The 12,686-nt window shown below is 41.5% G+C and overlaps 1 protein-coding gene across 2 annotated transcripts in view; it reads left to right on the top strand.

Annotated features, from left to right (window-relative positions):
- LOC139109170 (box A-binding factor) overlaps positions 1-12,686 on the top strand; it is a 49,747-nt gene that overhangs the window by 16,829 nt on the left and 20,232 nt on the right. For both annotated transcript variants that reach the window (XM_070668034.1, XM_070668033.1), the window contains exons 2-3: positions 9,938-10,352; positions 10,772-11,728. In XM_070668034.1, the coding sequence (XP_070524135.1) occupies positions 9,938-10,352; positions 10,772-11,728 (1,372 nt within the window). The remainder of the gene's footprint in view (positions 1-9,937; positions 10,353-10,771; positions 11,729-12,686) is intronic.

Genomic DNA, 12,686 nt, shown 5'->3' with positions numbered 1-12,686 from the left:
CGCGATAACGCAGAATCGGCTCCGGTGCGCCGTTAGAAATGTAATAAACTCTTAAGCAAGCTATTAAGTTTTCGTCGCCCTCATCGAACATGGCAGATAAACCGTCAGCGGTTAAACTCGAGTACTCCGAGAGATGCGCCAGATTCTAATAGACATTAGGGAAATATTGCATCTTGAGAGAGAGAGATACGTCAAAGGCTCGAGATCTTTTTTTTTTCTTTTCTTTTTTTTCTCGCGTTATTTAATTTGGAAATACTTTCAAGAATATTCTTAGCGAAGAGGCTTTATCGGTGTCTGAAAAATTGATCGATAGCAATCAGCAATCTCATTAGTTTCTAGCGGTCTCTCGACAATTAAAACACTATTCTAAATCATTCTAACTTAATATAACGAAGTCATGAATATTAAATTATTAATAGATAAAAAAATAAAGAATTAAAAAATGTGAAATAAATTATTTACGGTTTAGAACTTTCGTAAATTTGTAGCAACGATTTTTTTCAGTGCGTGTGCGTTACGCGGCAGATTTATACGTCGAAAGAGGGATAGCTAGTCGATAATTTTTTGTTTAGAAGTGGCGCTTAAATCGTAGGCGGCAATTTTTCAGAGGAGGGAAAAAAAAAGAAGAAAAAAAAAGAAATAAGAAAGGGCCTAGAGGTGCCGGTGTAAAGGAGCGGTGCTTAAACACCCCGTTGTGCGCGACTCGATTTCTCTTCTCGCGTTACGCCACGCTGTCTGTGTTTCGTTGTTTCGCGGCTCGTAACGGCTGAAACTCATCACGAGAGGGAGACAGAAGGAAACCTGTCGACAAATCTCTGGCCGAAACGCCGCAGCGGATGTCCACATAAAGGGCCCGAGAGTGCACAAAGTCTCTGGGACTTTATAAACCACGCGTTGTTAGAGGTACGACGATCGAAATTTATAAGGGCGAAGTCTTTTATTACCGTGGAGTAGTTCGGAATTTAGACAAGGGTCACAGTTCAGGGCAACGCGAGAGTTTCATCATTTAGATATTAATATTTCTAGATATTATTTATTAATATTTTTTTACATCGAGTGGCATTTATTCTGTGCGTTTAGTATTTTCCCGACGAGTTACCGAGCTGAGATTTTTTTCTTCCACGACGTTTTTCGAGAAGGCAAGCAAATAGCGCGACGGCGCGCGAGGACAATTAAGAAAAAAAAAAAAAAGTCTACGAAGGAAATGGCAAATATCCTGACTCGTCTCGGGCGACACGGCACTTCCGGCTCGGTTTATGGCACCTCTCTCTCACCTGGTCGACATTGTTTCTTTCTTTAAGACGTTGCTAATAACTTTACCGCCCTGCGTCTTTTCCGCGCGCCGCTCTCAATATTTGCTTACCTTCCTTCGTCGAAATGTCCTGCACCGGATTGTACATATAGAGAGAACTCACGGTCTTTTTAGGGCTGGCGTTTGGTTCAGTGTTTCCGAACTGAATGCGTAGTCGCATTAAAACGCTCAAAACAATTCGTTTTTAGATGTCAACCGAATAGTATTACTTTTAGAAATAATTTATGCAACAGGGTACTTCACTTTTACGTTTGTCGCGACTTGACGCTGAAGCCTTATTTTTATTACGATGCTAACATTTTTTTTTTACACGCGATATTATTTATTTATTAGAAGTAATCGTGCGTGCGCTATGCGCACGCTATTTTTTAAAAAAGACTCCAACATGCTACGTAAAAAAAAACATGCGACTCACCAAACTGCATGAGCTTCAGCGGAGTTGAAGATTTCTGCCGGTGACTGTAACATAAAATAAAAAATATTAATGTAGACACGTCAATATATTTGTTAATAAAATTAATAAAAAAAAGAGTTTTTTTTTTTTTTTTTTTTTAATAAAGATTTTAATTTAAATAATTTATGCTTACCTAAAAGTTGCTCCGCCGATGCAGGATGCCCGTCCCGGGCCTGCTCCTCCTCTCAGTTTGCGTGTCGAGTCATCCTTCCGCGCACGGGTAACTCGCGAGCACCCCGACCGTGATTTTATAATCGCGAGAGCAAATGACTAATTACAGTCTTACGCGCGATGCTGTTACGGCACTCTCGTTTGAAAAGAAAATCGTATTAAAAATTCACTCGTCCGAATACTATGCGACACTCCCGTAAAGACGACCGACGAACCGTCTGCGGTTCGTTAAATATTAATATCGGCGGTAACGGCACTATAATATCTGTAACAGAAAAAGATAGAAAATGGAAATTAGTGACATATTGTACATCAAGTCAATTAAAAAAAACAAAAAAATTCTATGTAAAGCTGAAGTGATTCTTACCTTCGAGTTGTTGCGTCGATGCTCGATGCCTTTCCGAGGCCTCCTCCTCCTCTCAGGATGTCGGGGATGTAAAGCTCGCTTAGATCCTGCAACAAAAAAATTAATATTAAATTGCAGGAGCGTTTACATAAATATTTATTGAAAAATTATTAATATTAGAGAAAAAGAAAAATATAATTCTTACCGTGGAGCTGCTCCGTCAATGTACGATGCCTTTCCGAGGCCTCCTCCTCCTCTCAGATTGTCCTCATCTGTAACAGAAATCGAACAACGATTAGTAAAAAATTATTTTTTACTACGACGATATTTGTCGGTGCGTCCTAACTGCGTGCTCGACCTGCAGCCAGCGCAACTAAGTTTATTACATGCATACCGCGCGATGTTTTGGGACGCGACCGCTGGTTCAACCTCACCCGCTTCACCCTGATACACGCGGCACGACGTAGAGGATCTCGATCAGGAACGGCGATCGTTCGACGAGCTAAGCTAATCCGTCCCCGTGATATGAGTATGATAACGTTAACGGGGATCAAACTTACTTTAAAGGAACAGGAATCGTTCGCCCATATTCTCCGCGTGGAGAGAAGGGTGGAGGATGCAATTCGTGCCAGGATACGTCTCTGTAGATCGAATAATTACCTCACTTCCGGCGCGACCGCGTGCTCTCTTAACTACGTGCCGTACAGTCTACCTGTGCCGAATGAGTGTGGTGGGGGAAGTCACGTAGCTCGCGCTCACCGCTAGCCGCCTACCGCTCGCTCCCCCACCACCCATCTCCCTACCTGCCTCCCCGCGCTCTCCTCGTACGTCTCACCCTTACGCTGTTTAACGCGCTGCACAAGAATTTTTTTTTATTTTAATTTATTTTATTTCAACCGCTATTCTTATAGATGGTGGATTCTAAAGTCACTTTAATCGTTTGTTCAATTATTTGCAACGAAAAAAAGACACGAAGAAGGAGCAAAAGACAATTTTGCTCGCGAAGCGTTCTATAATTTTTGGTAATTAAAAAAGTAAACTTATTCCGGATAATACGCCCGCAGGGAAAATTATAACAGAAGCGTCCGCTTTAGAAGAAGCCAAACGGCAACTTCGCAGCGAGCAGAAACTTGCAAAATAAATTCCAGCCATTCGTTATTGGTACTTAGACTAAATAGAGCGAGAAGTAGTCTATAAATCAACGGACTCGAAGTTGTTTATAATAAAGGCGAAGATAAAAGAGAGTGGAGTCTCCGAGATAAATAGGGGTTAGTGACCCTTTCTCGACCCGCTCTCGCAACTGCTGTGTGTAGGTATTTTTCTCCTTCTTCATCTCGCTCGCGAGAAGCTTTCCTCAAATGGGAACGATTTACCGATCATAAACTGTTAATTTTGACCGCAAATGAATATCTGCCGATCGACGCACCGAGGCCACTAAAAAAAATGCCACATAAATCTCGTGTCAGAAGATATCAGGCGAGATACTCGGCGCGGAGTTTCATATTCTCGGGATATAGATAATTTAATATTTTTGATTAGAAATCAGTTAACAGTGTGTTCAATTGACTTTTAGAAATAGATTATTTTCGTGAAATCTGACGCGTGCAAAATAAAAAAGTTGTACTTTTTAAAATGTAAGAAAAAAAAAAAAAAAAAAAAACTTAACGTTTACAAGAAAATATTTAAATACCGCGTGCTATTTAATATATTTATAAAATTGCACTAAATATTTCTCGGCGAACTCCCGTGAAAAAAAAAGCGAGACGACACATTTTTTTAATACCCCCTCCTTTTTTTTTTCTTAAATCATACGTAGGATTAAATTTCTAAATATCCCCATAAGTGTGGCTAATCCTTGTCGTCCTTTTGACGCAAGAAAAAATACGAATGGGTTTCAGGGAAAAGAAGTCGAGATGAACATGTCGAGTCAGTCGTTGATGCGCCCCAGCCGACTTGTAACTTTTTTTTTTTTTTTTCTTGGGGTTCTCCGTTTTATTACCCATTAATTTCGAAATGACGCATGATTTAGCGCTTTAAAAGAAATTTAAAATCTTGATCGTCCGATGTTTGTCGCTTCTGATCTTTCCGCGTCAAGATAAGAATATTAATGATTCATGATTCATTTTTAATTAAAATATAACATTGTTGATCGGTCTTAGTCCGAGCTATTAGAAGCGTAGTTTCGATCGCCGTTCCGCGAAAAGATTTAGGTAATTTTAACTAGGCTGCTCGTATTATTTAGGATCGCCGCAGCGCAGTCGGTCGCGCGTTGCATTCGTTAGCATGAATTTGATGCTTTATGCGTCAGGTGATTAATAACTTGCACACGTGCTCAGCAAGTTCGGTAAGATTATTGCGTATATTCGGAATTATTAGCAAAATTCGTCGAGCTCGTCGAAATTTGATTTTACGTAAAATATGTTAAGTAATAACGCGGCTTGACAATTTGCGCATTCATTTCCTTAAAACGTTTATACGGCTACTTTTGGAGCAGCTTCGCATCTCTTTATTCGATCTTTTTCCACTTTAGATTTTTATTTTTATTACTCTTATTAGTTTATTATTTATTTATTATATTCCAAGTACTTTGTTAATCTTATCGCTGATTGTACATATATCATCATACATCACGTAGCATAAATTTGAAAAAAAAAGTAATTTTTTTGTAGATAAGTTTTCGAGGGTTGGGGAGGGGAGAGACAAAGAAAAGGAAGTTCAAAAGCTGATGAGTTGGCATAGCGGAGAATAGAATAAATCCTTTCTTTCGTTTTACAACGTGGTCTTTCAAAGCGCAGCGAAATTTCCATTACCGACTCCGTCTTTTTCGTCTTATTTCGTACGTCATTGGCGATCCGCTTTCTTTGTCTGTACGCAGATGCTGATAAAACCGCGGCTTATTGTCCGGACATATTGGTAATTGGGTTAGTTTCATTTTCTTGCCGCTACTGTGTCGCGGAATATCAGAAAAGTGCCGCGGAAACCTAACGTAGCAAATGTCGAGAGAAGAATTAAAATAATACTCGAAGGATAATTTTTTTTTTATTACGCGCGATAGGAATATTAATGTAATTGTGAGAATAATTGATACGCGACAATGTTAAAATGTCTCGGGTCATCTTTTCTTTTTTTCTTTTTTCTTTTTTCCTTTACTTTCGTACTGCCTGCACGTGCAAGTGTGAGAAACGTATCGTGGTCGCGTGCCGCCTCGTATCACCTTATCAGCCTTATCACATTTTATCGGGTTGAGGTAGTAGTTTCGTACGGCTCCGCGTTAAGATACCGAGGTGTCGTTGTGATCACAAAACGTGAATGATTTATCATGATCTATTTATGGTTTTATATTGGCCAATTGCCATATTTATGTCGGACTTAATAAACATTAATTCGCCCTTCGACTTATTAAATTAACATTTTTTTATTTTATATAAAAAATTGTACGATTCAATCTCGTTTAAATAATTAGACAAAGAAAAGAAGAAAGAAAGAAAAAAAAAGGGGGAAATTAGAAAGACTTTTAGCAAACATTTTTTTTTTAAGTGTGAATAATTGAAATTAATATCTAATATAATTATTATTATAATTCATTGATTGTCGAAAATTTTAATGGAACCGGGTTTATTGCTGTTTATTAACTATTAGCTCTATCTAAAGTAGATACTCTACGAGCGAAAGTTAACGCAAAACTGTCAAGGATACGAGGAAGCGTAACGTTAAGCAGATTAGCTCTATCTTGAGCCGCGGGATGAATGAGTTACGTATGATTATACAGCGATTGCATTATCTTCTATTTCTACTGCCGGCAGTTATCATAAGCGTGCGTACGGCGAGTGGAGTACACACCGCGATTGCGGGCTTTCTATCGCCTTTTAAGAGTCGCATAGTAGCCTAATCTGCAACGGCGGTCGCAATCGTCGGTGCAGCTTCAATTGCAGACACTGTGACGACTTCTACTCCGGCGGCGTGCCTAGCGACGCCGAAAAGCATTTACGTACGCGAAAGCGTTTGCGGCGCGAAGGATAAAGGACGGGAAATTTTATTCGTTTGATAAACAGTCATTACACAGCGCGCGTCGTTCGCTATTTAATTTTTTTTTTTTTACAGCGCGTTTAACCTGCGCAGAAATGACGTACATCGATAAAGGTCAGCTAAACGCGCGACCTCGCACGACTTGCGATTAGACGTCATGAGTCCCTCATTTCTTTGCCGGCGATCGAGCGTACACGGCGTGAAAAATAATAAAAGTTAAAAGAAATCTTTACGTCTTAAGAAAAAATTTTTTTCTTTTTTTTTTAAAGAGAGATTGATGGAACAATCTCGCTATTAAAAGTAACATTTCATTGTACGGAATACTTGAATGTTTCTTCGCGTATTGATCGTCCGATTTTGATCGACGGACCGTGCGATGATACACATACGTTTTTCTTTGTCATCGTTTTACGTGCCAGTAATAAACGCTGAGGCGACTCGTTCGCCATGAATCATTTCTCGCGGATCGCAAATCGCAGCTTTACGAACGTTATGTCGAGAATGTCACCCTCCGCGAGCGATGTACGCGAGAACACCTGGCCTTCTTCTTATCGGCAATAGGTAGAGCACCCATAACGCAACGTCGTACTTGTTCAACGGCTACTTCACCTTACCTATTTCACCTACAATGCAGTCCCTGTTCTTTCCGTGCTATCGCGTAATATCTTTTTTGTCTTAAATTTCAATACAGATAAAAAGATAATTGAAGCGAATATTTGATATAGTTAATCGTAACGTTTTAAAAAATATATATATATTTTTTTTATTTAAAATATATTTGCTGCGTATATTTTATGTATAGAAGAAAGTAAAAAAAAAAAAAAAAAGAGAGAGAAAAAGAAAAAAAAGGGGGATGAGAAACAAAAATAGAGATAAAGGGGCTATTCAATCTCTGAAAATCTCGTCGTAAATCGCATCGATATATGTACGCACCGTATTCGTCCGTATTGCGGATAACAGAGACTGTTTTTGTGGGGGTCTGGAAGATAAGAGCAACCTCTGGCCTCGATGTACAAAACCTCTTCCGCTCGTCCAGTGACTCTGAAACTCGCTCTCGACTACCGTGCGGGAAAGTGGGTGCCATCAAATCGTGCGTTTATAATATGCTGTATCTTACAGGATAATAAACGCTTGACTCCCGTGCTGTAATAATTTCGAGGGCGCCGTATTACGGACACTTTGCGTATCGCTGCGATCGGCAATTTGGAGATGTATAAACTTATCGAGTAAAATAGAGCCGACAATTAACGATAATCTTTTTTTTATGATGCTCGATAAATGAAAAACTGAAAGTAAGAGACACGTGGATAATTTTAATTATAGTTTTATAGGCATCAGATATTGGCCCGATAAGTAAGCAATATTTGATTAATATCGCGGGTATTAATGACCACCGTAAAATTAAAGTTGATTACACGCATTTGTTCGTCGTCCGTATTGGCTATTTGTTTGTTTCACTATTGTAACAATGAAAAAGGTCCTCCGCTCGGCCGCATGTCGCATATATTTTCTTTTCTGAATGATTAATCGGGGTCGCAGCTCTGCATCTCGTAGATAATACGACGGGGGCGGCTAATTCCTTTTTGCCTTTTAGTATTTTACACAAAGTTCTTTACTTTGCGCGTTTAAAATAAAATCCTTGCCGATTGCACAGTTTTAGTAAAATTTGCGAATGCAGAAACGTGATTAGAATAATGTGAATTCTTTTAAACAAAATCATATTTTTAATTTCTTTTTTATATTTTTTTTCTTTTTTAATTTAATTATATTTTTGAGAAAAAAATATTATACTGTAAATGAAAAGATAATTCACATTTAATAATTCTTAAGAGGCGAAATTTTATGTTTTAATTTTAAATGCTTTGATTTAACTTCGATAAGACTTATCGCAAAATTTTAAACATATTTTCCAGTCCTCGCGCCGTACGTAATTGCATTATTTTTTGATGCTCAGACAGTAATCTTAACGACGGACAATATTATCAGTATAACGTTCGACTACCCCCCGCATATGCGTGCATTAATTGAGACGTTGGTAAGAGCGAATTGTACTTGGACCTTTGTGCAAAAATATGTTTTTTAATAGGATTGTCCGCGCGGCAGCGACAGATAATCCAACGAGCCTGACCTCTCCAATTCGATTAGGTAATGTCAATAAGGTCGGTTCAATGTTAAACGGTCGATATACCGCCTTCAGGGGTGATATTACCGCAGTCTGAATGAATTCCGCGAAGAATAGATATTCCATCTTACAGATTTACGAAGATATAATCTAAAATTCTCAAGAACACGTACGTCGATACGTGGATTAATTACACAAATATCGTTAATATTCTCATAATTAAAAACCGAAGCAAGCCGAGTACAAGCGCGAGATAAATACGATAGCGACACAATTTTTCATTTTAATTAAGTCTTAAATAAAATAAAATAGAAACTTATAACTGCGCTCGTATCGGATACTTGATTGAGTCATGCGACAATTTAGTTCGGACTTTAATTTTTTTTCCCGTCACAATTTTCTCCCTCGCTCTACAGAAATTCTTTCTTTCTTTCATTTTTTTTCCTTTTTTCCCGACACAGATATAAATATTAGTCAGATGTGCAATAATATCTGAACTTTGTCGGACGAGTAATGTTACGCGCCGCGATCGGATGGATTGTACGATCGCACGTGACATTCCTGAGGTTTTCTCTCGCGCGCCGCACGTTCGCGCGGTCGATTACTCAGCGGTCCGCGTGGACAATCGAGCCGCACATCAAATTGTCACGATCGACCTATATCATAACGTTCGAGGTCCGTCGGTGTTCTATCGAAGGCGGCGAGAACTGTGCGCGTAGACTGATGCACAATTCGCTTTCATTGTCTGAATTATAAGACGTAGACGAATAGTGGCGTAGACAAAGAAAATCGCGCGATGCTAATTAAGTAAAATTAAAAGTCTAGGATTGCCACACGCGCGATCGTTGGTCCTAACGCGACGATACGCGGTGAACCCCTCGGTGATTAAAAATAATATTTTTATCGTCCCAAGAGAGAGAGAACCGCTCGTGAAATCATTCTCCTCGTTTCTTTGCTCTTATTCGCCTCGTTTCTCTCTTTCGCTTTCTCTCTCCCCTTTCGTTCTCTCTTTCTTTCCACATGTACAGTGGCCCGTCCGTGCCTGAGTAAGTGCGCGCGCCCACCACTAACGACGCGTAGATAAGAGCACGTGGTTATTTTTGTAACGCACTGGCTAGCAACAGTTCTCGGTGTCATCACGCGGTGTGTCCTATGCCTCTGTCGAATCTCGATCGATTTCAACATTCCTGGCGGCTTATTTTTTTTTTTATTGCGCGCTGTTCGGCTCGGCCGCGACGGACCGACGGCTAGCAGCTCCGTCCGTCTCGTTCGAACTGACAATGGGAATAAAAGCCCCTTACTATTTTCGCGCGTTACATAAGTTTATAATTAACGAACCTATATACGCGATAGAATCGCGTGCAGCGTTGAGATAATTCGCAACGTTTGATCCCCACAGATGGGAGTCGAAATTTTCGAATATTTGAAAGCCAACGATAATTAATACGAATATAGGTGCAATTTAATTTTTATTACTTCTTATGATTTGCTTTGACGATAACGCAGTCTTGATCGGATATGTCGGAGCCACGGATTCAGCCTCGCAGCCCAAGGAGGCGATCGTCAAGCAGGAGGAAGAGGGGAAAGCGGCGACGACAGCGATAAAGAGCGAGAACGTCATCGAGAACGAAGTCGGCCAGCAGGAGCAGCAGCAGCAACAGCAGCAGCAACAACAACAGCAACAGCTGGCGTTTGCGACGACCGGGGAGACCGAAGAGGAGGACAACGGTGTGGGCGTGCTAGAGGCGGGACAACCGGAAATGGAAAATGGCGCCATGGTTGAGCCAACCGGTGCCGAAGCGGTCGCTATTGCGGTCGCCGCCGTTTCTGCCGCCGGCGATGATCAAGCCGACGAGGATCCGAACGCCACTTATACCCTTCACGAGCTCGACTATCACTCCACGCATATAATCCACGAGAGGTAAGCGAGCCAGGACAAATACTTGGATCCCCCTCCAAGGGGGAACATTCCATCGATCTCTCTAAGAGAATGTAATTTAATCGCGGAACTCTGCACCACTTTGTAACGATGAAACGAAACCTCTCGCTAGCACCGCATAGAGTCCAATTTTGTTCCTCGCATATTTCTACGTTTGTTCTACGGCGATTCATGTTCGGACGACATGATTTTAAAGAGACATTAAACTTCGTTTTTTCATCCCTTTCATTGTTCAGCTTTTTTAAAATTTCAAAAAAAAAAAAAAAAAAAGCAGTAAAACTCATTGGTCGAGTTCTTACAAAGAACATTGCAAGCTATATGATTCATACTGCTAATTCATTGTCTTCCACCGCATGTTGATTGATGAACTTGTCTTTTCTGTTCTTTGTTAATCCTTGAAGTTTTGGGGGCGGTGATATGAGGGAGGAGCACCACCAACAGCAGCATGACGTACACCACCACCATCGTCAGCAGCAGCAGCAGCAGCCGCCGCCACCACAACACCATCACCAACAGACGCAACAGTACGTTCAGCTTGGGGCGAGAGAGGTCCCGGTTCCCGAGGGAGGGGATAACCGGCATCCGATGGAGGCCTCCATCGCGCCGGAGGGACGCCGCTCTGGCAGTCACATGCCTCACTCCACGATGCATCGTTACGGTACCGAGACGCTCTCACCGACCACAACGGACCATCATCACCATCAACAACAGCAGCATCATCACCATTTGTCCGAGGTGCATCAGCATACGACTCTGCCTTCCGCTCATCGTCACTTGGACGAGTCGCAGCACCAAGAGGCCGACGAGGACGTGGACCGAGGGGTGAGCGGTATCACCGCAGCCATGAGAGGCGCGCGGGGCGATTACTTGGGTGTCCTCTTCCCGAATCTCTCGTCGTCGAGCACCGCGTCCAGCAACGGCGGCAGCAACCACCATCACCACACGTCGCATCATCTCGAGGACGTGCTGTCGGAGGAGTCTTATTTGCAGCATCAGATCCGCACCAGCGGGGCACCACCGACTGGCGGCGGTTCACCATCGGTGAGAACCGTCGGTGGGTCGCCAACCTCTAGTCACAGTCTTCACGACGACCAGGGTCTGTCGTCGCCTCATCACCAGGGCCAGGAGAGTTACAGTCCCACCGATCAGGGTAGACTGCAGTCTTTCACGCATCTCACCGCTATGCAACCACCGCCGTCGGTGCAGGCGAACCACGGGCTTCAGGAAACTGAGCGCGTGCCCGATCCGCTGTACATCGACTCGATCTACACGCATCACGCTGCCGGTACTCCACATCATCATCAGGACCAGCACGATCAAGGTTCTTCCACGCCGCATTCTCCGAGCTCGCTCTCCAGGTTAGTGATAATTATCATTATCGTTGCATATCATGTGTCAGATGTGATTATAATTAATTATTCGTATCTCGTTATCGGGGAAACTTTTTTTTTCTTTCTATTTTTTTTTCGTGGATTTATCTTTAAAAAAATTCTTATTTTTTTTTTTTTAATTTCTTTGATTTTTCTTAGAATATAATTATTTTAGTAGATAGAGTAAATCTACGAGACCGGAGTTGAATGTGAAATATTTTTCAAAGCGCAAATTGTTGATTAGCATAATTTATCGACGTCACTATTCATTCTAAATTAATTTCGTAGCGAGAATTTTTTTTTGGCGACTTTTTTTTGAGACGCAGATTACTAAACGATACGGACGGTCAATTCTTATCTGTCGCGCAACGCCATGAATTGAATTACACTTTATAAGTTCGACGTGTGCTGTGTCAGCAATATAGAAATAATTTTTATCGGAAGTGCGGTGCGATCAAACGCGTCGCGCCGCAGGACGTGTACCCGGATTATTGCGTCCGCGCAAACGTACGCGGCCCTTTCCTACGCGCAAAAATATTTACTCGCGAGTTTTAAGAGCTATCCCGCTTCACGCAGGTCTGTATGCGTAGGCGATACTTAATATACAGGCCGAAACAAAGCGCAACCGTCGGAAGACTGCCTGCCCTATGCTAACAACCATATGAAAGCGAAGATTGTCCCCACCCGCGCTCGCAGTCCGTGTTTGTTGATTTATCTCGGGCACGAGCCCTTGAATTTAGGTACTCGAGATCCTAAGGTGGTCGTCTTTTTCCGTCACGATCCCCCTTGATACAGTTTATCCCTTCAGTTCTTTTTTTTTAATTGACAATTAATTTTTAAGCAATTTTAACAGTCTTTCTTTTTTTTTTTTCTGCGTTCCATTACGATCGATGGACTTTTAACGCACTTGATATTATTATAAAATTAAAATTCCCGAGCCACGTAT

The sequence above is a fragment of the Cardiocondyla obscurior genome, linkage group LG16 (genome assembly GCF_019399895.1).
Source record: "Cardiocondyla obscurior isolate alpha-2009 linkage group LG16, Cobs3.1, whole genome shotgun sequence".
Classification (NCBI taxonomy): Eukaryota; Metazoa; Arthropoda; class Insecta; order Hymenoptera; family Formicidae; genus Cardiocondyla; species Cardiocondyla obscurior.
The sequence above is the reverse complement of the archived record's forward strand: the minus strand, read 5'-3'. Positions and strand labels throughout refer to the sequence as shown.